Source organism: Antechinus flavipes, chromosome 3 (genome assembly GCF_016432865.1).
Source record: "Antechinus flavipes isolate AdamAnt ecotype Samford, QLD, Australia chromosome 3, AdamAnt_v2, whole genome shotgun sequence".
Lineage (NCBI taxonomy): Eukaryota > Metazoa > Chordata > Mammalia > Dasyuromorphia > Dasyuridae > Antechinus > Antechinus flavipes.
The window spans coordinates 586,077,300-586,104,148 of NC_067400.1; the positions used below are offsets into that span (position 1 = coordinate 586,077,300).

Sequence of the window (26,849 nt, forward strand, 5' to 3'; positions counted from 1 at the left end):
AAATATATCTAAATTCAGAAAGAAATAAGAAGCTAAAGGAATAGGAGGGGAGCAGGATAAGGGATTTTTAGAGGGAACCTTCTACACATCAAGTAAGGATTAAAGAAAAAGCAACAAATACATTTAGAAGGGAATAGAAGTCTTCTAAATGTATAAAGAAATGAGGATGAGGGAATAAGACAAGGGGTGGTATAGAAGGGTATGTAAATTAATGGGAATGGGATAAATTTGAGAAGCTATAAAAGTCTTCTAAATTCAGGTGGAAATAAGAGGGCAAGAGGAAAGGGCTCTGAAAGGAGGGGATAAAGAGGAATCCTTGGAGGAAGGGTAGATTAAGTAATAAAAGGGCAAGGTAGCAGAGGAATCAGGAGGGAAAGGAATTAAGAGATACATGCAAACATAAAATAAAGATCAGGAGGTTAAAAAAAAAAGCAGGGGTAATAATCATGATCTCAGAGAAAGTTAAAGCTAAAACAGATTTAATCAAATTATGTTATATGTCTGCCATATTAATCAAGATTGCTCTGCACTGCTTAAATAACTAGACAGTATAAGATCGGAACACTGCTATGGTATAGGAAATGATCTTGTGGATTTAGAAAAAAGTGTGGAAAGACTTAGACTTTTGAAGGAAGATGTTTTATCTACCTTAAAAGAAACAGGGGACAAATAAGCATACTACATAGGCCTTACATAAATGCATATCAATATATATGTTTATATATGTATGTATTATTGTAGACATCTATGTATATGTATTTATGTGTATATGTGAATGCATATATGTATGTAAATATATATTCATGTGTGCATATGTATGTATATGTGTAGAAATATATTTAAGTGCATATGTATGAATATGTGCATAAATATATATTTATGTATCTATATGTACATATCCCCTTCTTGGGGAGGAAGAGGAAAAAAAGAATAAAGTAAAAAATGTACAACAGAGAACAAAGAAAAGCTATAAAGAAGCAAAAAAAAAAAAGATGGGCTCTTCTGAATATCATGTGTAGTATTTATTATATAGGCTTTCTTGAAATGGAAATTTATCGCTTCATATTTTGAATTCTCTGTTATGTTTTCCTGTTCACATGACAATTTTTTTTCTTTTTCTATTTTGAACTTAAGTTTTAAATTAATTTTTAAAAAAAGAAAAATAATAATCTAAGTATCCAAAGCACTGGAATAAGGGTTTGGTATTTAACAAAAGCTGTAGGGAAAACTGGAAAGCAAGGTGGCAGAAATGCAATTTAGATCAGCATATCTTCAAATGGCTACAGGACCTACAGTGATAGGCAAATCAACCAAGATAAAAGAAAAACAATTGTTTCATTGACATACAACAAACTTCAAGATTTTTTACATTTTTGAAAATTTTCATTATGTATTTTATATACTTTTGTTTGAAACACTTATTTTGTATGGCTTAGTAATGAGTTTGCAAGATTTTTGACACATTCTTTAATTCTAAATCTTGAAACTACACTTTTATCACATTGTCTATTAAGTTTACTTTTGATGAACAATACTTCCCCTCCCCCAAGTCTAGCTTTGATGATGGATAATATATAGAATTTTTTTCATTTTTCTTTGGCAATTTTTATTGTTTTCTCCATTCAAGCCCAGATTGTCACAACATGTGGAAAAAGGTAATAGAAAGGAGGGATAGGAAATTCAGTTTATTAGAACTGGATTCTCATTAGTTTCAACTGGATCTGTTTAGTTTCTGGACCATACTATTGATTTTCAAGATATATTGTCATTAAACAAGGCTTAGAAAATCATTATATCAACAAGCATTTATTAAGCTTCTACTATGTGTTAGGCACTAAGGATACAAATGCAAAGAATGAAACAACCCCAACTCAAGAAGAGTGTAATGACAATTCAGAGAGTTCATGTTTGTTAAGAAAATTGACTTAACTGGAAAGATTTATATGAACTGATGCCAATTGAAGTGAGTAGAACCAGGAGAACGTTGTACACAGTAACAAAAAAGATTATGTGATAAAATCAACTGTGATGGACTTGGCTCTTCTCAACAATGTGGTGATTCAATGGGGATTTAAATCAGGTGAATTTCCAGGCCATTGAAAAAACACTTATCTCTATCTCTTGAATAAACTTTTTAACCTTCTGTGATAAGTGTCACAGTGCAAGATATTGTGCAATATTTTTGACACTTAAGAACTGTGTGAACCTAAGCACGTCACCTAAATTCCCTGGGTATCCGTTTCTTCATCTGTAAAACGGGAATAATAATATGACATAACTCACAGAGTTGTTGTAAGGACCAAAGGAGAAATATATATTTATTTATATAATATTAATATATTATAATTTATATCTAATATTACTACATCAACATATAATTATTTAACTATATTGCTATTTTATTATTATTAATTGATTAATAACATAATATATATTATATAATATTATCTACATAATAATATATTATATATTAATGTATAAATATATTATAATTAACATTATAATACACATATGAAAAATATCTTACAAATTTTAAAGCATTATATAAATATTCTTCAGGAAACCTGAATAGCCTTCAGTCATTTCTTTTTTGATGGTCTTCTACTCATAGTTTGAATCCATCACAGATAGTGACTAGTAAGAAACAAAAGTCTTAGGCCTTTTCCCTCCAAGACCCAACATCTGTCCCCATGAAAATGGACCTTGGTGCTTTGTCTCAGTATTTTATTTCAGGTGAAGAAGATATATCTACAGGCTTTGATTGTGTGAATAAAAAATACTCTTCTTGTCAGAAGAGTAAGGCAATGGAGTCTAGGAGTTTGAGTCCATTCCAAGTTTAAAGATAGTCTATTACCGATGTCCTAAGAATCAAGGAATGACCTTCAAGTTCCAACAGTACCTGAAATATAGAATTATTCTTCAGTCAAGCCCCTTTTAAATGAGAACTTGATAGGACCAATGCTATGTAGAAATACTTATTTGATACACAAGCTATTCTTACAACACTAAAGATAACATCTCATATCTTATCACAAACAAATTAGAGAAGCAAAGAAGGAGATTCTTTTTATACAACTATGGATTAGCCAAACAATGGACAGAGATTCACAGGATATAAAAAGGCTAATTTTGATTACATTAAATTAAAAATGTTTTGCATAAACAAAAACAATTAAACAAAAATTAAAAAGCAGATTCCTCATATATAGAGAGAACTGAACTAAATGTATAAGATTATGAGCTCCAATTGTTAAATGGATAAATAATATGAATAGGCAGTTTTCAGAAGAATAAATCAAAGCTATCAATTTAATCATATGAAAAATGCTAAAAATCACTAATAGAGAAATTTTCAGATTGGCTAATATGACAAAAAAGGAAAATGACAAATAATGGAAAGGAGGTGAAAAGGCAGGTACAGTAATGCACTTTTGATGGAGTTGTGAACTGTCTAATCATTCTGGAGAAGAATTTGGAATTATGCCCAAAGGACTATAAAACTGTGCATGCTCTTTGACTCAACATTACTACTTCTATGTCTGTATCACAAAGAGATTAAAGAAAAAAGAAAAGGCCCCATATGTACAAAAATATTTTAACAGCTTTTTTTTTGTGATGATAAAGAATTGGAAATTGAGTGAATGTTCATCAATCAGGCAGTGTCTGAACAAGCTGTGGTTATATAATTGTAATGGAATACTATTGTACATAAGAAATGGTAAGCAGAAAAACCTGGCAAAACTTACATAAAGTGAACAAAACTAGGAAGACATTATATAAAACTAGGAAGATATTATATACCCTAACAACAATACTGAAAGAACCATCAGCTGTGAAAGACTTAGCTATTCTGATCAATACAATGATTTAAGACAATTAAAAAGGATTCATGATGAAAAATACTATCACCCTCCAGAGAGAGAACTAGACTCTGAATGTATATTGAAGCACACATTTTTTCACTTAATTTTTTTACAAGATGGTCAGAGCCAAAACATGTTTTCATGGCTTCATATGAATGATGGATATTGTACTTCTTGACTTCTCAACAGGTAGAGATGAAGGTGAAGGGAGGGAGAAAATTTGTGACTGAAAATTTTAAAAATTTTTCAATATAATTGGAAAATATCTAACAAAATAAATAAAAAATACAGAGACATAAAAAAAAAACAAGAAGGATAAAAGTTAATTAAAAGAAATCTTTGTTCCAAACTTCTATGATTAAGGTATGATATCCAAGACATTTGGAAGACTAAAGCAGGCAGCTAAGCAACATAGGCTGACACAATCATGTTGTAGGAAAGCTGGGACATAGTAAATGCTTGATACATATTTTGATTAATTGGTAGATTGCTCTGCAAATATTAAAATGCTATATAGATGCCATTTTGTTATAATTAAAATCTGTAACGATGAGAGCATTTCCTGGTGTCTGGTTACCTTTCAGTCACGATCAGTTCTTTGTGACCCCATTTGGAGTTTTCTTGGCAGAGCTACTGCAATTCTCTAGGTCATTTTTTAGATGAGGAAATGGAAGCAAACAGATTTAAGTGACTTGGCCAGAATCACACAACCATAAATATTTCAAGTCAGATTTAAGTTCAGGAAGATTAAAATGTTCCTGATTCTAAGTCCAGTGCTGTGTTCATTTCGTCATTTAGATTCCTTGACAAATCATGGTCAAATGATATGAACAGGCAGATTGAAAAATAAATACAAGCTATCAAATAACCATAAATAATGCTCCAAATCCTTAATAATAAGAGAAATGCAAGCTTGCCTCAAAGTTTTCATCTTATGTCCATAAGGTTGAGAGAAAAAAGGGCAATTATTGGAGAGATTATAGAAAGACAGGCATACTAATATATTATTATTGGAGCTGGGAATTGTTTCAACTAATCTGGAGAGAACTTTGGAATTATATCCCCAAAATTATTTAATTGTGAATACTCTCTGCCCCAAAGAGATAGAGAGGATTCACATATTGAAAAATGTTTACAATGGAACTTTTTGTTTTAATAAAGGGGATGGCCTTTGGGAAATGGCCAATATTATATGTGAAGCTATTGGAATATTATCGTGCCCTAAGGAAAAAAGAAAGCCTTAGATTCAAAGAAACCCGAGAATACTTTTATGAACTGATGCAAAGTGAAGCAAGTAGAACCAGGAAAATCATTTATACAACGACTACAATGTTATAGAGGAAAACAATTTTGAAAGACTTAGTAACTCTTACCAATTCAATGAGCAGCCACATTGCCAGAAGACCAATTATGATAGAGTATGAATTGCCACTTTCTAACAGAGAAGTGATAGACTTCAGAAGTGAGAGAGCATACATTTTCTGACAAGACCCATGTATGGATCTTTTGTTTTTCTTGACCCTATATATTTGTTGAGCACCTGGGGAGAGAATGTTGTTTAAATTTTTTTGGGGGGGAGAGAAAGTTATGAGTGAAAGAAAAGGGAGCAGTAATGGTTTCCCTAAAAAAAGGCGTGGTAATGAGACATTTAGAACATACAAAAAAGAAAGCAGATAGAAACTGAGATACAAATAAACAACAGGATTGGAATTACCCTGTTAAATTTATTCTATATTCAAAAAAAAGGTAAACCTTACATAATTGAAATTTGTGGTTTCACATGTACTTCTCTTTTTCTGTTCTTCTTTTTATGTAGATATGATTTATTTGATGTCTGTCAAGCTCATAATATTCTAAAAAGATTTTACGGCGTGGTTTTCCATTAATTTTGTCAGTATAGCTCAGTTCAATATTTTTATCTGGGAAAAAAATCCAAGTAAAGTGAGATACCTCCCACCCAAATCTACATATGTGATGTCTCTGGCATCTGGAAATCCCGGCATATTGATAGTATTTTAAAGTACATTTTTGATTGACAGGCGACGTTGTTACATCACCTGTATTTCCCATTGCGCCCCCCCCCCCCCCCCCCGCTCATTAATTCCTGCTTGGCTGGAAAGGAGGGGGAATGGGGTGAGGAGACGAGGCCCAGGACTCCTGGGTCCGCAGGACTGCCCTCCCACAGCTGCCAGAGGGAGATGAGTGATAACCTATCCCTCCCTGCCCTGGAGGCTGTGACTCGGGACCGGAATAAACAAGACCAGCTCCGGGAGAGCCCGGGCAAGTCCCCTTCGGTCCCTGAGCCTCAGTTTCCTCATCTGAAAAAAAGGAGAATGTTGGACTAGAGGCTCCTTTAAGGTTGCTTCCAGCTCCAGGTGCCGGGGATCCCGGGGTCCAGGGTGGGAGCGGGGCGGTTGCACGCACCGGGGATCCCAGCGCCTTCTGCCGGTCCTAGAAGCATCCAAGCAGGGCCTGGGGGGATGCGGGAGCCCCACCTCCCGCAACGGCGCCGCGCTCTTTGCAGACGGTCCCCGAGAGCCCTGTCCTCGCCCCTCCCGGATGACGTCAGGGGGCGTGGCCTCTTCACGCAGCCCGCAGCGTCCCCTCCCTCAAATGTTGAGCGCCGCTTGTCGCGCTGTGGCTCGCGCAGCGGCCCGCAGCGCCCGAACCGCCCGCGGAGCTGCCCGTATCCGCAGTCCTCGAGCCGCGGTCACCACCGCCGCCGCCGCCGCGATGTCCCGCGTAGCCCGCGCCGCCTCGGCGGCGGCCCGGACCGTGCCGGCCTCCGTGCTGGGCACGATGGAGATGGGCCGGCGCATGGACGGGTCAACCAGCACGGCGGCCGTGCACGCCTTCCTGGAGCGGGGCCACCGCGAGCTGGACACGGCCTTCATGTACAGCGACGGCCAGTCCGAGAGCATCGTGGGCAGCATGGGGCTGGGGCTGGGAGACGGCTGCAGCAGAGGTAAGCCGGCCCCAGCCCTCGGCCCCCCGCGGGCCCTGCCACCCCCCGACCCTCCGAGTTGCGATCTCGGGCATGCGCCCTGGAACCCTCGATTTCGGGTCCGCGGGGGGTGCTGCCCGCCCCAGAGGCGATGTTGCGGTTTCGGACTTGTGCATCCTTGCCCTAATCCGAATCCCTAATCCCTGCGATCCGTGCCGCTAGCTGTTGCAATTTGGGACTTGTAGCCTTGAATTCTTGATCTGGGGAATCCCATTCCCACCAGTGTAGCCCAGTCCTCGAACTGTCCCAGCCCCGAGAAACCGCTGCCCCGTGAGTCAGACGGCTTGCCGTGAACTTTGTACTTGAAGAAGTTTCCTACCCTGACTGGGAATCTGGACAGACTGCTCCAAGTACTGCTAGGAGCGTGCATCAGCTAGCAAAGGGGGGGGGGGGTCCTCATTGCCCCCTCTCCGGGAGGTGAGGCCCCGGGGGTCAGGCTGCGCGCGCGACCTTGGATCGAGCTCTTCTTGTTCCTTTGCATGCATGCTTGCTTGCTGCTGGAAGCTGGACCAGTTACTCCAGTTTTCCCAAGGAGGGTAACTATTCGTAGTATTCTGTTCCAGGTTTAGGATTGCTTACGGCCCCCGTTGGGGGAGGGGAAGGTCTTTCCTGTCCTGGGTAGTGTTTGCAGTATCCATCCTGGAGGGCTGGACTCCTGCCACTGGTGCCTGTCAGCAGAGAATCCCAGTCCTTCCCTTCCACTCTCACCCCAAACGTCCCTTTAGTGAGTAGCATCCCTGAGGCGCCGCCTTCTCAGATTCTTAAAATGTCAGAGCTGCAAGCACCCTCAGAACCCAGACTGCTGCAGGACTGAGAGGGACCTCATTAAATAAACTGTCAGAAAATGTTAAGGGCTGTGAGACCTTAGAGATGCTTTCACTCAGGCCCAGAACATTAGGTCCTTTCTATCACATTGTCTCCTCTGTCACTGTATTGATGTTGACTTTTTCATCTTGGATTAATAATAACTCACATTTACATAGCTCTTTAAGCCTTGCAGAGGATTAACCCATGTGTTATCTCACGGGAGCCTCCCAACAGCCCTGGGAGGTGGGCCCTATTAATCATCCTTATTTTTGGATCAAGAAATGGGTTGAAATAAGGTGATTCAGGCCTATTCCAGTAGACTGGTGATGGAGAGAGCCCTCTACATCCAGAGAGGGTTATGGGGACTGAATGTGGATCCCAACATGGTATTTTCACCTTTTTTGTTCTGGTTTGCTTGCCTTTTTTTTTTTTTTTTCCCCTTTTTCCTTTGTGATCTTATTTTTCTTGTACAGCGTGGTAAATGTGGAAATATATATAAAAGGATTGCACAGGTTTAACCTGTATTGGATTATTTGCTGTCTAGGGGAGGGAGAAAAATTTGGAACACAAGGTTTTGCAAGGAGGAATGTTGAAAGCTATCTTTGTAAATATTTTGAAAATAAAAAGCTATTATTTAAAAAAAAGTAAAAAAACAGGTTGAGTTTAAGTGACTTTTGCCCAAAATTGCCCAGTAAAGTGTTAGAATTTGAACTCAGGTTTTCCCAAATCCAACTCCAGCATTCTGTCTGCCCACTTTGCCATCTAACTTCCCCAAAGTTTAGTACAATGAGTGAATGCTGGTTTTGGATTTGGGAAATAGTAGTTTAAATACTGTCTCTGCCACTTACTGTCTCGTTCACCCCTGGGCCTAGATAGGATCCTTGATTTAGAAATTAATGGACCTTAGTGGTCACATCATCTATCCCACATTTTATAGATAAGAAGCTGAAGTCCAGGAGGATTAGATGTCTTTTAGGATTACAATGGTGGGTGAATAGCTTACGTGGGATTCCTGACTCACCATCCAGGTTTTTCATCTTTTTATATATTATTATTATTATTATTAATCTTTAAAGTATTACTTTTGGACTAAATGGCTTCTAAAACTTCTTTCACATTTAGAGCTTCACTCATTGCCCTTTAAACCTTTCCCTCCCTCCACCCCCACTGGTGAGATTCCCCAGAGTGTACCCAGAAGCAAAGTTCACCCCTGGAGGCAGTTAAATTGCTGACTTGGGGTGGAGGAGGGAGGGGGAAGAGGATGATATTCAGTTAAGGAAAACACTAAATTCTTCCTTCCTAGGCAGTTAGTGGGGTTGGGTATGAAAAGTACATGATACAAACCTCATTCCAATTTAGGATTCTTAGATCCAGGCTTGACCTTTGTCCTTTCCTTCTGCCTTCTATTCCATAAGTGGAACCCTGTTATCTAGAGCTTGAAGAACCTTATTGGACATCAAATCCTTCAATTCTTCCCTTTTATGTAGGGGTTCTAGAAAGATTCAGGTTGAATGTACATAGCAGCAGTCTTTTCTGCTTTGGCCAGAAACCCTAAGGACCTTCTCCCAGAATTATTTATTTAGATTTTTTTTTTTAAGACTAAGTGAAAGAGGAGATTCTTTACTTCAATTGGCCTCTAACCTTAATTATTGAAGGGGTGTGGGCTCAGTTAAACTGAGACCTGTTGAAGACCTCAGCTTACAAAGACCAAGGTCTCCCATTCCATCCAGGGCCATCTCCGATCCTTCTGATCTATGTCTGGCCACTGGACCCAGATAGTTCTGGAGGTGAACGTGAGGCAGGTGACCTTGCCCAGCCCTCCTTCCCTGAAATCCAGTTCACTTGTTTGTCATGGCATCCCCTCCCTGATGTCAGGGTTTTCCTCGAGAGTGATTTGCCAAAGTTCATACAGTTAGTGGTAATAAAGTTGGAATTAAAACTAAAGAAGCAGCTGGCCTTAGTGAGTTGAACATATTGTACTGGGCCTCCATTTTGCTGGCTTGGAATCTGCTTTTTTGGTATTGCTCAGAAAAGTGACCCTGGCTCAAGTGAGACTTGCATTCCCCAGGATCTGGCCTCCATCCTAATTCTCTCTAGATTTTCTTTCTTTTTCTTTCTCTTCTTTCTTTCTTTCTTTCTTTCTTTCTCTCCTTTCTTTCTTTCTTTCTTTCTCTTCTTTCTTTCTTTCTTTCTTTCTTTCTTTCTTTCTTTCTTTCTTTCTTTCTTTCTTTCTTTCTTTCTTTCTTTCTTTCTCTTCTTTCTTTCTCTCTTTTTCTCTTTCTCTCTTTCTTTCTTTTCTTTCTTTCTTTCTCCAGCTTCCCCCAGCCTGTGGTCATTTTGGCTGCTTGGAGTGGTACTCCCCCGGGGACTGGCTGGACACTGGCTACTAGTCACTCTTTCAAGAAGCTAGGAGAACACACCGACTCCTCGCCCGTCTACTTCATGATCCACTGATGGATATCCCTTTCATACAAATATCAGTTGGAGTAACTCCACTGAATCTTGTTAACATGCACTTGTTAAATACCTGCAGGGTGCCAGGCACTGTGCTAAGCATTCAGGATTTAAAAAAAATAGACAAAAGACCTCTCCTTTCCTCAAGGAGTTTGCTGTCTAAGGAGGGAACAACAAGTAATCAATTGTGTACACACCAGCGAGACATAGGCAAAATTAAAGATGATTAAGAGAACAAAGCCCTAGCATTAAGCATGGAATATTAGCTAAATCGTAATGCAAAAACAAGAACAGTAATATGTGCTCACCGACATTTGTGAACGGGGCAGCCTGTCCTGGGAAAAGCATGGGGTGGACTGGGAAGGGCAGAGATGTGGCCTCTGCACCCAGGGTTGAGCAGAGGGTCTGAGTGCCTTCCACTGAACCTCAGCCTTCTTTGTCCTCAAGCGAGAATTGCTACCAAGGCCAATCCCTGGGATGGGAAGTCTCTCAGTGCTGAGAGTGTCCGGTCCCAGCTGGAGACCTCCCTGCAGAGGCTGCAGTGCTCCCGAGTGGACCTCTTCTACTTGCATGCACCAGATCACAACACACCTGTGGAGGAGACTCTGCGCGCCTGCAATGAGCTGTACCAGGAGGTGAGAGCCGGGGATGGCAGAGCTGGGAGGCCTGAGAGCCCAGGAGATCAGAGCCGGGAGGGCCCTTAAAACATAGGATGTGAGAGCTGGGAGGGTCTTTAGAACATATGATGTCAGAGCCAAGAGGGCCCTTAGAACCTGGGATGTCAGAACTGGGAGGGCCCTTAGAACCCAGGAGGTCAGAGCTGGGAGGGCCCTTAGAACCCAGGAGGTCAGAGCTGGGAGGGCCCTTAGAAGCCAGGAGGTCAGAGCTGGGAGGGCCCTTAGAAGCCAGGTGGTCAGAGGTGGGAGGACTCTTAGAGCCCAGAGGTCAGGGCTTAAAGCATCATCAGTCAATCAGTTATTCAAGATTATTGATTAACCACTTACGTTGTGCCAGACACTGTGCTAGAGCTGGAAATGAATGAAACAGGCACTCTGATGGTTTTCTAACTAGGGAAGGCAAGAACAGGTAGAAATAGAAGGATGACTTTGATCAGGGGCCAGCCTGACCTGATGGTCTGTTTCACTTCCTCTCTCCCTCACCACTCTTTCTCTCTCCCTCTCTCTCTCTTGTTCTTTCTCGTTCTTTGTCTCTGTCTCTACCTGTCTGTCTCTGTTTCTCCCTCTCCCCCCTCAGGGTAAGTTTATAGAACTGGGCCTCTCTAACTATGCCGCCTGGGAAGTAGCTGAGATCTGCACCCTCTGCAAGAACCACGGCTGGGTCCTCCCCACTGTGTACCAGGTAAGACCCTGCCCGAGCCCGGGGTGCTTCTGGGACTCCCAGGGGTTCCTTTTGGCCAGAGTTCCCCTCCACCCTCCCAGCCTTACTGCCTTGGAGGTCCCAGGGGTGGGAGGAGGAAGCCCAGGCCCTGAGGAGTATGTGAGCAGCCCCATGGCACCTACCTGGGGCTCTGACTCCCAGAGCTTTGTGGTAGGAAGGGCACTGGCTTGGCAGACACACAGATCCGGACTCTGCCCCTTCCCTTCTCTGGGTGTCGTTCCCTCACCTGCCAAGTAGATGCCCAGAGCTCCCTTCTGGGCCTGAGCCCCCCCGGGCTGCCTTGGGGAGCAGCCCCTGGCCCGGCCCCCCCAGCTATGCTCTCCCCCCTTCTCCCAGGGCATGTACAACGCCCTCACCAGACAAGTGGAGACGGAGTTGTTCCCCTGCCTGCATCACTTCGGGTTGCGTTTCTACGCCTACAACCCTTTGGCTGGTATGAGGAAAATGGAGGAGGGGGCGCCAGGTCTCTGGGGGGGAGTCAAGAGGTGTGGGTTCTAATGTGGGCTGGGATTCTTTGCCTGCTGTGTGTCCAGGGGCAACTTTCAACCTCTCTGAGGCTCTGGGACCAAATGGGGGAAGTTGTTTTGTGGCAGCTGCTTGTAAGCGCTCCAGAGTTCTGAACTTGGGAGTGGGAAGGACAGGCTGGGGGGCTCGGGGGCCTGCGCAGGATGGCCGACGCCAGGCTGTCCTGTCCCTCCTCAGGCGGCCTCCTGACTGGCAAGTACAGATATGAAGACAAGGACACGAAGCAGCCTGAGGGCCGATTCTTTGGGAACAGCTGGTCAGAGACGTACCGCAACCGGTGAGCTCCATGCTCTGGCAAGGGCCAGAGCAGGGGCGATGCAGGGGGAGACTTGGCATCTCCAAGCCTCCCTGTCTGTAAGAAGGGGATGAGCCCCTGGCCCACCCTGGGAGCTCGGAGGGCCCCCCCACAGCTTTCAGCGTGCACTTACAGAGCACCTATGGTGTGCCAGGCCCTGTGCTGAATCAGAGAAAGGAGCTTATAGCTTAAGGGGAAAACTGCCTGTAGACAGAGATGCTAAGAGGCCAGGGATCTGATAAGTAGGGTGCTTAAAAGGGCCAGATCCCTTGGAGAGCCTCCAATCTAGCCCAGACCTGAACATCCCTGACTTCTCTGAAGGCCGGGCAGCCCCTTCCCCATTTGGGGAAAAACTGGCCCATTTGGAAGGCCCACAGGACAGCTCCCCACACACTCTGGTGCTCTCCTCATGGCCCCAAATTTCACCCAAGCAGCCCCAGCTCTTTCCACCCTTCCTGAGTGCCCGCCATGGCCTTCCTCCGGATACTCTCAGTGTCCTTCCCAGAATGTGGAACCAGTCCTAAAATGTGCCTTTTTCTTGGGGTGTCCTTTGGGATGAGAGATTATGGGGACAAGTGATCATGGAGGGAGGAAGTTCTTAGATAGCCTGTGTCCAGGGCTGGGGTTCTGCCCATAACTGGAGGTCACTTTAGGGGCTGATCCCCACTGGGGATTTGCAATAGGCAGCACCTGTGGTCACCAGGGAGGACCTAGGGGGGTGGGGAGCTCCTGGGCCCGGCAGCCGGGTGTCTCTGCCAAGTCGAGCTCCCCACAGTCTCTGCTGAGGCAGCCTCGGGGCACTGACCACTGACCTTCTCTCTTTGCCCATTCCCCGCAGCTTCTGGAAGGAGCATCATTTCCAGGCCATTGCCCTTGTGGAGAAAGCTCTGGCGGCATCCTACAAGAATGAGCCTCCCAGCATGACTTCGGCAGCCCTCCGATGGATGTACCATCACTCCCAGCTCCAGGTAGGCCCTGTCTGGGCCCAGGCTTCTCAGCCCCAGGCTTTTATGTCATTGATCAGTATAAACATTAACACAGCTAATAAGCAAACTGCAAGTGAATGCTGGGAAAAGGATTTTTCTCAGAAACTTAAGCCTGCCAGCCGGATGGCAACTCCTAATGTATGTTGTGACCGTGCATCCAAGGTCCCTTTGCAGTCTTTGTTAAGGGGTTGGGAGGAAGGTTTGGTGCCCAAGTTGGTGCCATGTGAGAGTCACTGTGCTCACTAGGTGCCCGCTGTGTGCCTGTGCTTGGCATGGGGCCAGGCAGAAGGCAGCCCACTTCCCAGGGCTGGCTCAGCATGTTCTTGTGCCCTTTGCACCCCTCTAGAGGTCCCTCCTTCTTCTCCAGTCCTTGCCACAGCCTCACACTCCATCCCATTCCTCTTGTCTGTCAGCGAGTCCTGAGTGAGAATGCAGCACAAGCTGGATGGCCACAGACAAGTTCAAATCTCAGTGGGCCTCAGTTCTGTCCTCTGAAAAAAGGGAGTTCTGGGGCTCTTGTGAGACCTGGGCCTGGCCAGCCAGTCCCGTCTGGGGTGAGCAGTAATCCTCCTTGGTTTGTTTGGGCGCAGAGGGCCTGGAGGCAAAGAGGGCAGGGTGACCCCGAACTTGGAGCCCTCCTCCAGGAACCCAGCTCCTGCCACTCACCTGGTCTCTCAGCTGCCCAAGCGCCCGCAGCAGCTCCAATGCAGGGAGGGTGTGGGGGGGGGCAGGTACAAGTCACAGGAATTTGGGCAGCTAGGAGGCGCAGTGGATGGGGCATTGGGCCCAGGGTCAAATCCAGCCTCACTTACTCGCCCTGTTTGCCTCAATGGCCTTCCCTGAAGTGAGCAGGACAGGGCCAGCCACTGCAGGATCTCTGCCAGGAAAACCCCGAAGCGGGTCGTGAAGCATTAGCAAGGACTGAACATGATTTGCAAAGCACTTTACCTTCTAGCCTCCTCTGACCCTCATAACTCTGTGGGAAGACAATGTTACTATTCCCATTTTACAGGTGAGGAGACTGGGGCAGACAGAGCTTAAATGGCTTGGCAGGTGTCCTAGTTAATGTGTCTGAGGCAGGACTGGAACTCGGATCTTCAGGACTCTTTAAGTTTCATAGTCTCATCTCCCAGGACATCTCGTGAACCACAATGGGACCTTGGGGGGCTTGATCTTTGTCCTCTCCTTGTGTCCTCCATTCCATTCCCTCCAGATCCCTTTTAAGTGGAACCCTGTTCTCTAGAGCTTGAAGAACCTTATTAGACGTCAAATCCTCCCATCTCCTTCCTTTTATGTATGATTGCCTCAGACTGATAGTACATAGCGGTCATTTCTGCTTTGGCCAGAAACAAGGAGGGCCTTCCCCTCCCTCATTTATTTATTTAGATTTTTTATTTTTGGACTAAGTGAAAGAGATTCTTTGCCTCAGTTGTCCCCTAGCCTTAATCACCAAATGGGTGCAGGCTCAGTCAAACTGAGCCCCAGTGAAGTTCTCAGCTTACAAAGACCAGGTTCTCGCACTGCATCCAGAGCTACTTTCACTGGACCCGGATGGCTCTGGAGGGGAACGTGAGGCAGGGGACCTTGCATAGCCCTCCCTCACCTTAATCCAACTCACTTGCAGGTCTCCTCCCTGATGTCATGGTCCTCTTCCAGAATGAAAGACAAAAACCAATTTTACAGCAATTCTGATACAAAGACCTCATTTCTCAAATTTAGAGAGAACAAAGTTAAATTTATGTAAATAACCGTTTCTCAGTTGATAAATGATCAAGGGAGATGAGAACAGGCAATTTTCAGACAAAGTATTCAAAGCTATCTAAAATCACATGAAAAAATGCCCTAAACTCCTATTGATTTAAGAGATGCAAATTGATCAGGAAAAAAAAATTGAGTATGAACATTTATACCTCAGAAATTAGCACATGATGCAAATCAGAGCTTGATGGATCATGTTACTCTCTAGATTTCAGGATGTGATGGAGAAAGTGTTAATAAAGTAGTATAAATGGGGAAGCTAGGTGGGGCAGTGGATAGAGCACCAGCCCTGAAATCAGGAGGACTGGAGTTCAAATCTGGCCTCAGACACTTAACACTTCCTGGCTGTGTGACCCTGGGCAAGTTTTTAACTCCAATTGCCTCAGCAAAAAAAAAAAAAGATTAAATTTAAAAGTGCAGTTAAACACATTCCCCGGGAGAACTGGTTGTTAAACATCTAGAACACTCCTCAGTCCCGGAGGGCTGATTGTTAAACATTTAGCAAAACACCCCAGAATCTCCCATCCCAGAGCTGGTTGGTAAGCTTTTATCAGTAGTTCCCTTCCCCCCGTGATCTCTCTCCCTCTCCTGACAGGGTGGCCGGGGAGACGCTGTTATCCTGGGCATGTCCAACCTGGAACAGCTGCAGCAGAATTTGGCGGCCTCAGAGGAGGGCCCACTGGAGCCTGGGGTGGTGAAGGCGTTTGAGCAGGCCTGGCACCTCGTCGCCCATGAATGCCCCAACTACTTCCGCTAGCTGCAGCCTGACCGATCCCGGCCGGGCCCGTGCCCTCGGCCCTCGGCCCTGTCACCCCGCCTTTGCCTTAACCTGCCGAGCTTGGCCTTTCAGATTGTGCCCATTCTGAGTCCTGGTTTTCCTGGTTCCTTCCTGGAAGGGAGACCTCTGGCCTCCTGCCCTGTTGTTACTTTGAGGACCAGGACTGAGATCTGTCCTGTCCTGTCCTGTTGGAATAAAAGCAACTGTTGCACAAGAGAATGGGTGGCCTGGAGTGAATAGGAGCCGGCCCCTTCAGGGCTCTGGGGCTGGTGGGGTCCTTGGTCCAAAGGCGTGCTGTCGAGAGACACATACTGGAAAGGAATGGAAGCATCTGGGGTGAGGGAGGACCTTGGGGCAGGCAACCTGGCCCACATGGGCGCAGCACGCCTCGCCCAGCTACTTTGGCTGCTGGCCCTTAGTCTGACCTCTGGAGGGCAGAGCAAGGCTAAGCCCTTGTCCCTGGGCCTTGTCAGTTCTCCTAATGGAGCAGCCCCATTTCCCCAGGTCACTCTGGGCTGGGTTGGGGTCCAGTGTCATTCCTCGGGCTGCCTGGCCTAGAGAGCGAGCTTGGGCCACTTTCCTTTTCAAAGTCAGGGGTTGTGAGGGCTCGCTCCCCAGAGGACAAGGGGAGTTTCACTGGCAATGGCCAGGTCTGAGAAAATCCTATAGATGCAAACATGGGTATTTTGGAGTAGAAGGTGCCTGAGATCTGGGCTCGTATGCAGACTTACATCTACATGATCACAGAAATGCACACTAGGAAGCTCATAAGCTCATTGAAAACCTGAAGCACTCTGGTGGGGCTTCGTGAGTAAGGTGGGCTCCACCAGGAGGGCTCCCACCGCAGCCCTGTTCCTCCTGGGCAGCTCCCTCTTCTCACATGTTGAGCATGGCAATCACTCCAAGCACAGAACACTTCTGGGGCTGTTTGTGCACGGAAAACTGTTTAATGGTCTTACACACGTGTCCCTCTAAGTGCCGGAAATCTCCCCTTGCCCAAAGGGAAGTTTGTGGGATCCGAGTCAAGCCTGGGATTGGCAGAGCCCATCTTGTTGGGCACAAGAACCTGAAGCACAGCTCCCCTCCAACTGGCCCGGGAGGGCGAATGCTGAGACTTCTCCCCCGTGACTCTTTGGCCGCCTTCTGTGTCCTCAGCACGTGCCTGGGACACGAGTGCTTCCTACAGTTGGCCGTCGTCTACTCCATCTTCTGAGTGACTGTAGGTCCCGGGCTGGCTATCCCCAGCTGGCAGGGCCTTCTCCCCCCTCGGACACTTTCTGTCCCAGACATTGGGGAGAAGGGGGGGAGAGGGTGGAGCTGGGAAACACCAAGCTGGGGACCTCCAGGGCTCATAGGGTTTGGGCTGAGAACCAAAAAGAAGGGGCAGCAGGCCTCTGGCAGGAAGCCACCCCTTCCCTTTGCCCTCAGGGAGAACCCAGGGATGCCCGGTCCATGGACAAGGCTTTATTCCATATAAAAGTACAGTCCTGAGGGTGTTACTCCTCTCTCCCTCCTGAGAGTCCTGCAGAATGAGTCTCTGCTCCCTTAGTGAAGGGAGGCAGCCTGGCCCCCATGGGGGCTCCGGACCAAGCCCACCACTCAGTCATCCTCCGAGTCCTCCGACTCCTTTGAGGAGCTGTCTTCGTCATCGTTGTCTTCCTCCTCTGCACCCTCCCCCAGGTGCTCGAACTTGCCTGACTCAGCCTGCCACAGGTACTTGATGTTAACTCTGAACTCGGCCATTTCGAACCCAAACAGCTTCTGCAGAGAGAGAGTGCAGGTGAGAGATGGGGAAGGTGAGGGGTGGGGAAGCCGAGGCGCAGGGGTCTCAGCTGCCACTCCCAGCCCCCCTCACTCACCAGGACTCGGGCCTGCTCAGGGGTCAGCACATCACCCTCCTTGCATACTTGGTAGTCAGAGAGCAGAGTCACCACACCTGTGGAGAGGGTCAGGCTGAGGCAGGCTCACAGGGCCAGAGGCCTCACCCTCCATGGCCCCCGCCCACCCTGGGGTCTTCATGAGGGCTTGTGAGAAAGAACTTCAAGGGCCACACACGACTAACAGTGCATGTGCTCTCACATACCCGCAGCCTACCACCTCTAAGGGGGAGGGGGAGGCCTGGGCCAGGTTTCCAAGCCCATCCAAGCCACGTCTCCTTTACCTTTCTTGAGGGCAGTGGGCAGGCCGAGCTGCCTCAGCTGGGGCTCCATCGAGTGGGGGAACTGCTCCAGGGGCCCCGCATCCAGGCTGACGGTGAAGGTGGCTTTGTTACCTGCCCGCGCGTAATCCATCTCAGTATACTTACTGAACCACCTGGGGGTGTAAGGAAGTGAGGGAGTCAGTGCCACAGCTCTCCTCCAATGGGGAAAGGGGGCTCATGTGAGCCAGAGGCCGTGGCTCTGGGCCCAAAGGCACAGCAGCAGCCACCTCCCTAACCTGCTCACTTTAGAGGCCCAAGTCTCAGAGGCAGAGGGAGGGTGGGATCCGTGCCCAGCGTGCTCACACAGCACACAGGACCTGTGTGGGCCCAGTAATATGTGGGAGCCGGGCTAGGAGGATCCTGGGCCCAGGTCCCTGACCTCAGGAAGCCCCTCAGCCTCGCTAGCAGTGGAGTCCTGAGCCTACCTGGCCCCCAGGAAGCCTCACATAGATGCCGGCTACTTGTCCACCCGGGCCTGTGTGCTCCTCCAAAGCCTGTGATCGGAGCTCGGGACCCTCCTGCCAGCCTAGGAGAGGCCCTGGGTGCAGAGGCCTGGCCTGGGCCCAGCCTGTGACATCACAACTTTTCAGTTGTACCAAAATTGGGCCCGAGGGCTCCAGAGCACTAAAGGTGAAAAGGAGTGGGGACCTGGAGACCCTCCCAGCCTGTCCTGGCAGCTCTCCCAGGCCGGCCTCCAGGGGCCGGGTCTGCCTCCCCCCTCAGTCACAAACCCTTCTGGTCTCAGCACTCACTCATTCACTTCCTTCTTTGTTCTGTTGGTGAACAAGAGGCCGACTTCACCCCTCAGCTTCTTGCTGACCTTCGGGAAACAAACAAACAGCCTCGCGTCACCAGGGCCCCGGGGAGCTGCAGAGGCGCCGAGGTGCAGAACTCCCAGCCCTGGTCCTGGAGATCTTCCAGCCATTGCTTGAACTTTCCCACAAGGCGACCCCCCCTGACACTGCCGGGCAGCTCTGGGACGCCGCCCACTGAGCTGCCAGGACCGAAACCCGTATCTCCCGCGCTCGTGGACCAGCCGAGGCCTTTTTGTTACTTTCATGCTCACAAGGGTCATTATAGGTTAGATTGATTTGGGGGTGGTCTGGAAGGGGAGGGGAACAGAAAAAGCCCAAGTCAGAGGGAGAGGATCAAGGATGGGCAGCGGGTCAGCTGCTCTCCCCAGTCCTGCCTGAGGCCGGTATTCTCTGTGGGGGACACATTTCTTCTATCCAACCTGCAAAACCTGCAGGGAAGTCACTCCTTAGAACAGGGGCCCTTAATCTGGCATCTCTAAACTTGTTTTTAAAAGGCCAGCCAACCCTGTTTTGATCACTATATTTCAGTAGTTTCTTTTGTAGTCCCATGCACTTATTTTGTAGATTAAAAAGCCTGGCTCTTAGGTGAGGTTTGGGGGTCTCATCAGAGACCTGTCAAAGGAGGGCCCATAATGCAGCGAAACAAGTCATGACTAGGTGAGCTGCTCCCTCCCCAACTTTTACTGTTGTTCCTGAGAGAAGAGAAATGAAATGGCTCTGGTGGAGAAAGTGTGAACCACTTGGGGAGGAGGAGTGAGATGAAAGTGTTTTGTGGATGATGGGATACTGGGAGGGAGAGGGCAGGGTCTCCCAGATGCTGAGCATCCAAGCTCCGGAAGCCCCAGCGCTCCAAGAAGCCAGGCTCCCTCTGTCCTGCTCTCAGTGGGGTGCATGTAACTGGCTAAGGGGGTTCCTGCCTTAGACCAGTAGAATGGGATTCTCTACCCTCCCCTCCCTGCCAAGGATGGAGAGCAAGGGCCCACCTGGTGCAGGTTGTCCTTATACTCATCAGCAGGACCTCGACCCAAAGCCACCATCATGACTTTGTTCTTGCCAAAGAATATCCTGAAGAGAAAGACAAGGAAATTATCAGGTGGAAATGATCTTTTTCTCTCTACTTTCCAGGGAAATTCTGTAAGGTGCTCATGGGACTCAAGTACAGGAATTCCAGTGCTGACTCTGCCACCTCCTCACTAATGCCTGTGAGCAGATCCCTTCCCCTCCATTTCCAGTTTTAAAATGAGAATAATCCTTGATCTGCTGACCAGACTGGGGTCTGGGAGGAAAGTATCCTGTGAGCCTCAAGGCACGACAGAAATGGAAATCACTACTGTCAGTATTGAGGTGCTTGCCCGATGGCTAGACTCGGAAGGTGGAACCCCTGGACCTGAAGAGGGCAGGAAAACTTCACGTAAAGCTTCACGACATCCCTGGAGGGGGATGCTGCAGACAGTATTAGTCTCATCTTACAAATGATGAAAGTGAAACACAGAGGTTAAGTTACTGGCCCAGGGTCACACAGCTCAGGTAAGATGTGGGACTGGAATTTGCATCCAGCACTTTCTCTTCTAATCCTGTTGTTGCTCAAATCAAAATGGAAAGACTTTTGTATAATATTTGTATAACAATAAGGATGATAAATGCTGGAGGGGTTGCAAGAAAACGGCTCCGTTTTCCTGCAGCCCCTCCAGCATTTGTCATCCTTATTGTTACTCTTCTTTGATGGCCAGTCACAGTCTCTGATGGCAGGACTGGGAACAATGCCCGAAGAGCTCCCAGGCAAAGCACATCTCTGACCTAATTATATCATGACTTGATTCTTAAGAACAGGGACCACCTTTTATTTTTCTTTGTATCCCTAGTGCTTAGCATAGCACCTGGCACATAGTGGGCATGGAGTGACTGACTTGGATTATTCCCCAAAAGGAAAAAAAGAGGTCAAGGACCTGTATGTACAAAAACATGAACAGCAACTCTTTTAGAACTCTGATCAAAGCAATGATAAATCACAAGACCAAAAGATGGAGGAGGAAACACGTTACTCCTGCCAAGGAGGAAGTGAACTTAAAAAGAGAGATGGACATTTTTGGATGTAGCCAATACAGGAACGTTTGCTGACTTATTTTATTACTTATTTGTTCAAGAAGGGGACATCTAGGTCCTGTAGTAAATGAGAGCACTGGCTGAGGAGTCAGGAGGACCTGAGTTCAAATCTAGTCTCAGACATTTACTAGCTGTGTGATCCTGGGCAAGTCACTTAACCTCAAATTGCTTGGAAGGAAAAACAATCTCCCCTCCACCCCCCAAAAAAAAAAAATGATCAAGGGGAAGGAGGTAGTGGAAGAGACAGATTATAAAATGAATAAAAACAAATGAATTTATTCTAAAGAGAATGGATTTTACAAGACCAGGATTCAAGTGTAAACTCTTCTACCTACTAGCCATGTGATCATGACAAAGTCTGTTATTTCTAGGCTTTGGTTCCTAAATCTGTAAGGCATTTGTTAACTCACAGAATTTATATGTAAATATCAGCTGTAGCTTTCCTATGTTCTATCATATTCTCTCTGCTATCATATTTAGCCTGTGAACTCTTTCGGGGCTTGGAATATGCCATTTTCTACCTTTCTATTACTAGTATCCAGCATATAATAAGCATTTAATAAAAGTCAATTCAATGGGAAGGAAAGTATAAGATGAGATAGAATGTTTTTGAAGAATAGAGATCTGCAATTCCTGGAGATGAAGACATATATGATGGCAATGCCCAAAGTCAGCAAGAATTGCAATGTTTACCAGAGAAGAGAACCTGTTGGGAATTGGGAACTTAGAACAGAAGGCCGGCCATTTCTAGTCATATGAAAAAATATTCTAAATCACTCTTTAGAGAAATGCGAATTAAGACAACTCTGAGGTACCACTACATACCTCTCAAATTGGCTAAGATGATAGGAAAAGATAATGATGAATGTTGGAGGGGATGTGGGAAAACCGGGGCACTGATACATTGTTGGTGAAGTTGTGAACAGATCCAATCATTCTGGAGAGCAATTTGGAACTAGGCTCCAAAAGCTGTCAAACTGTGCATACCTTTGATCCAGCAGTGTTTCTACTGGGTCTGGATCTCAAAAGGATCATAAAAAAGGGAAAAGGACCCTCATCTGTAAAAATATTTGTAGCAACTTTTTGTAATGGCAAAGAATTGGAAATTGAGGCGATGCCCTTCAATTGGGGAATGGCTAAATAAGTTATGGTATATAAAAGTAATGGGAAATTATTGTTTAAGAAATTATGAATAGGCAGATTTCAAAAAAGTCTGAAAAGACTTATATTTAATTGATGCTGAGTGAAGCAAGCAGAACTGAAAGAACATTGTATATAGCAACAACAAGATTATGTTTAGACTTAGTTCCTTTCAGCAGTGAGGTGATTTAGGCCAATTCTAATAGACTTATGACGGAAAAGAGCCATCCATATCCACAGAGAACTATGGAGACTGAATGTGGATCAGAGCATGGTACTTTCACCTTCTTTTTGTTATTTGTTTCTTTTTTCCTTTCTTGTGTTTTTTCTCCTTTTGATCTGCCTTTTCTTGCACAGCATGATGAATATGGAAATAGGTTTAAAAGAACTGCACATGCTTAACCTGTATTAGATTGTTTGCTGTCTTGAAGAACAGAGGGAGAAAAATTTGAAACATAGATTTTGCAAAGGTGAATGGTGAAAGCTATCTTTGCATGTATTTGGAAAAATAAAATACAATTTAAAAACAAACAAAAGGGAGGAGCAACTCTACCTCCCCACCCTTCCCTAGCTCCCTCCTTACCTGCTGTGCTTCCATGCATTCCTGATATCCTTCAATTTGCTGTTCCTCATGTTTGCCACAGAGAAGATGAAAAGGTATTTGTACATGTCCACACATTTTCGAAGCTGTGAGGAAATTCAAGGGGCACAGCGTTAGGTAACTTAGTCCCCCCCATAACACCTGAGCCTGAGATAATATTTACTACATCTCTCTGCTATGTACATGAGAACTGGGATCATCCACTGCTTGTAACAATGTTGTGCAACACTGTAGCACATAATAAACATTTGTGGAAGTTAATTGGTCAATGTCTTAGGAGAAAATAAGGCCCTGTTATCTAAAACTGAATCCCTATTTCTACAGAGGTTTCAATTTCCTAGGTTTACAACCTAAGTCACAGTCCCCTCTTCTTTCGCTCCCACTCCCTCAAATCAAATTGTTTGTCAGGTCTTGTTGACTCCAGTCCCTGCAACAGAGCCCTGTCACCCCCACCTCCAAGGCTTTGTACAGGCCGGGCCGCACACCTGAAATGCTTTCCCACGGAATCCTCAGTCTCTGCTTCCAGACCAAGCCCTCCCTGGCTCTTTCCCTGGCCCTGCCTAGTTCCTGCCCGATCCCTCTGGCTCTCCTCAGAGTCCCAGGCCCACCCACTTGGCCACTGTTTGGCCCCACTGGGCTCAGGGTGAATGTAAACAGACATTGTTTCTATGCTGGCTAGAAAGCCCAGGAGATGCTGCCTCAGCCAAACCAGGGGGTCTCCCCTGCCTCCTGATCGCTCTGGCCAGGGGACCACACTCACCCCTGTGGAACCTTTCCTCACAGGGGCCCCACCCAGGACACCCTATTAAGGCCCCTCTAACCCCCCTGAGCCCTGCCTCCCCTCCCACCCTGTTGGCTCTTACCTCTCCTATCAGGTTCTGCTTGAGTTCTAAGCCCTTCTTGGCTGTCTTCGTCAAGGACACTGCACAGAGGAGAGAGGGGGCTTAGTGCGGCTGGGGAAAGGACAGGGTTCTACGGGGTCGGACTGGGTCTGCTCTAACAGACAGGAGGCCTAGAGCTCGGCAGACCCCGGTGTCCCTCGGCCTGATTAGCCTAAACGTTTCTAAAGGAGGCCTGGCAAACCATGGCCAATTCCTTCATCAGCAGAAAAGAAATGAGCCCTGGGATGGGCTGGACTGGAACCCAGAGCCGGACACCCAGGCAGGGGTCGGCTTAATGCAGACGGGTACACAGTAAGCGATGAATAAAGGCTTGTGGGCAAGAACAGCTTCCCATCGGCACGGGACTCGAAGCTGGACAGGACCACGGTCTGGTGTGTCCACAGAGCTGAGGCATCCCGGCCGTGTGATGTAGAGCTCCATGGCGGGCCGCGGGTCAAATTCAGCCTCGGAGGCTGCCCTGGCATGGGACTCTGGGCAGATGGTGTCTCCTCAGCTTGCCTCCGTTTCCCCATTTACAAACTGGGCAGAACAGTCTTACCCAAGGATCAAAGGACGTGATCCCTGTGCGGCACTTAGCACAGTGCCCTGCACACAGTAAGCGCCAAGCCAAGGCGCTCCCAAGCCCCAAACGCGGACCCAGAGAACCGGGTCCGAGCACCGGACAAGGTGCTGACCTGCTGACCCACCTCCCCACCCCCATCCCTCTACCCTCGTTTTCCTCGGTAAAGGAGGAATGAAAGCTGCTGTTGGGAGAGGGAGACCCTGCTCCTTTCCAGTCTGTTTCCCCAACTGCAATATGCAATCGCTGCTCGGGATGGGAGGGGGGGGGGTCTCGGGTTCCGCAGAGAGACCGCCCCCCTCCCCCAGCCCCGGCCAGCCGCCCTCAGAGCTCACCCTTCTTGTCGCGTTTGGACTTAGGCATGTTGCTCCCAACACGTGCGCCTCCCGGCGATGCTTGCGAGGACCTCGGAATCGCGAGGGCTCTTGGGATGCGGGCGGTCTAAGGTGCCTAACTCTAGTGCCTGATTCTGGCTCCCGTCGCTTCCGGGACCTCGCACTGTAGTGTGCTCGGCTGCCCCGCCTCCGCGCCCAGTTCCGGCGCTCGCGCCTGCGCTTTCCTCCTCGCTGAACCGGCGGGGCCGGAAGCGCTGTGCATGCCGGGCCGGCGGCGGTCCGGACCCTCAGCCGGTTTCTCCATCATGGCGGCGGCACTTGCCGCCCGGCTCTGGCTCTGGGCCGCGCTCCTGGCCTCGGTGGCGGCCGTGTACGAGGACCAAGTGGGCAAGTTCGATTGGTGCGTATGTATGGTGAAGGCACCTCCTGGGCCGAGAGGGGTCTTGCGGGATAGTGGGGGAAACGCGGCTTGTCTTCTCGGTCTCATAACCTCGGGGTCAGGGGTCATCATCCGGGCAACCGGAGGTGCATGGGTCAAAGGTTACTACGGGGAAACTCCGTTCCCATTCTCTGCGAATGGGTCAGAAGTCACTGACCCGTAGTGATCTCTCTTCCACACCAACTTGTTCCAGATCTGGTCATTCATTCCCCCTCTCCCTCCTTCCGAGGGTGCTGGGATCCAGCGGTTGGCTAGCGTGCGGCCCTTGTGGGGCTTGGAAGGGCTGAGCCTTGTGCTAATGAAGCGGGACGTGGCTTAGAGCCGAAGGTGGAAGGGAGCCCCGGAGGCCAGGCGCCCCATTTTACAGATGGGCCAGAGAAGCCGAGTAATTTGTCCCAGGTCACAAAGGCTGTTTCTGTTGTAACATTTTCAGTTCTGAAGTTACTGGGGCTCCCTTCCCCCGACTCTGACATCCCAGGATGACTCCTTTTCAGTTCCAGTATAATCTATTCAAGTCACTTTTAGCCCTGGTGTTTCTAGTTCTAGGTGCCCTCATGGTTCTGACTTGTCCAGGGTTCCATCAGATATTCTGTTCCCGGGTTCTAAGGGCCCTCCCAGCTCTGACCTCCTGGTTCTAAGGGCCCTCCCAGCTCTGACATCCCGGGTTCTAAGGGCCCTCCCAGCTCTGATCTCCTGGGTTCTAAGGGCCCTCCCAGCTCTGACATCCTGGGTTCTAAGGGCCCTCCCAGCTCTGACATCCCAAGTTCTAAGGGCCCTCCCAGCTCTGACCTCCTGGGTTCTTAGGACCCTCCCAGCTCTGACATTCAGGGTCTAATGGCTCTTTCAGCTGTCATGTCCTATGTTCTAAGAGACAGAGGTAAATGGGATTGTATTTCACAATTGGGACTAATCTGGGCAGAGGCACAGGCAGGAAAAGGAGTAGTGTGTGGGAGGATTGGCAGATAGAGCAGTTTGGTTAGAATATATTGTGCGTGAAGGGAAGTAACGTGTTGGGAATATGGGAAAGGTAATCTTCCCTCAACAGAGTGTCACCTACAAAGGAGCATCTGGAGGACCTTGATACATTCTCTTTCCATTTGGACTTTATTTAGATTATTTTTGATGACAATTGTGAACCCTTAGGAAGCATTTGCTTTCGTCATTTTATATAGATGGAGAACCCTTATGGCTGCATTTTATCCCTACTAAATTCAGTGCTTTTTTTTAATATCAAGAAGTCATAAACACAATATGATCTCGTGTTCTGTGTACTTGTCAGTCATTTATGAAGTTGTTGTTTGCTGTAGAAAATGGCTTGTGAACATCTTCCTTATTCTTTTTCCTATTGTCATCAAGAATTCCCTCAAAAAAAATAATAATGATAATTCTCAAAAATAGTTGTATAACCATGAAAAAGGTGTGAAGGTTGCTAATTATTGCTGCTTCTCAGCAACCTTATCTACAAAATTAGGCTATCCATGATTTTTTCTCATTCATTTCCTGTCTTTTTCACATTTTGAAGTTTAGCTCTCAAAACTCCTGTTAGCCCCAGAACAGATTTCTTCTGATTCTGCTTGGTCTGCTTTAGCCACTCTTCCTGCATTTGTTTTCTGTGATGTCACTTTTGCTTTCTTACATGGCACACTGGAGGCAGGTTAATTAAATGGTTTGTTATGGGAATACTGACACTAAAAAATTTAATATTTTTTCCCATTTAAAATAAAATGTAAAAATAAATGTCAACTTTTGAATTATAAATTCTATCCCTTCCTTTCTTCCCTCCCCCATATCGAGAAGGCAAGCAATTTGACATAGGTTTTACAAATGTAGTCATGTAAAACACATTTACATAAGTCACCTTGTGAACTTTTTCTTTTGTTTTGAAAG

At 47.1% G+C, this 26,849-nt stretch overlaps 3 protein-coding genes across 3 annotated transcripts in view; 2 read left to right on the forward strand and 1 right to left on the reverse strand.

Annotated features, from left to right (window-relative positions):
• Positions 1 to 6,407: 6,407 nt before the first annotated feature.
• LOC127555776 (aflatoxin B1 aldehyde reductase member 4-like) lies at positions 6,408 to 16,087 on the forward strand. The gene is made up of 7 exons (XM_051988375.1): positions 6,408 to 6,828; positions 10,576 to 10,763; positions 11,383 to 11,487; positions 11,863 to 11,959; positions 12,229 to 12,328; positions 13,185 to 13,314; positions 15,686 to 16,087. Exons 1-7 carry the CDS (start codon positions 6,423 to 6,425, stop codon positions 15,845 to 15,847), a joined length of 1,188 nt encoding a protein of 395 aa, XP_051844335.1. The 5' UTR covers positions 6,408 to 6,422; the 3' UTR covers positions 15,848 to 16,087.
• Positions 16,088 to 16,793: 706 nt separating this feature from the next.
• On the reverse strand, positions 16,794 to 24,668 carry MRTO4 (MRT4 homolog, ribosome maturation factor). The gene is made up of 8 exons (XM_051988386.1): positions 24,524 to 24,668; positions 23,591 to 23,649; positions 22,710 to 22,813; positions 19,867 to 19,948; positions 18,821 to 18,888; positions 18,030 to 18,181; positions 17,728 to 17,804; positions 16,794 to 17,629 (listed from the first exon to the last, which is right to left on the reverse strand). The coding sequence occupies exons 1-8, from the start codon at positions 24,549 to 24,551 to the stop codon at positions 17,468 to 17,470; spliced, it is 732 nt and encodes a 243-aa protein (XP_051844346.1). The 5' UTR covers positions 24,552 to 24,668; the 3' UTR covers positions 16,794 to 17,467.
• Positions 24,669 to 24,774: 106 nt separating this feature from the next.
• The window catches only part of EMC1 (ER membrane protein complex subunit 1), a 32,474-nt gene continuing 30,399 nt past the window's right edge, over positions 24,775 to 26,849 (forward strand). Inside the window, exon 1 of the mRNA XM_051988365.1 lies at positions 24,775 to 24,923. Within this exon, the coding sequence (XP_051844325.1) occupies positions 24,784 to 24,923 (140 nt within the window). The 5' untranslated portion in view covers positions 24,775 to 24,783. The remainder of the gene's footprint in view (positions 24,924 to 26,849) is intronic.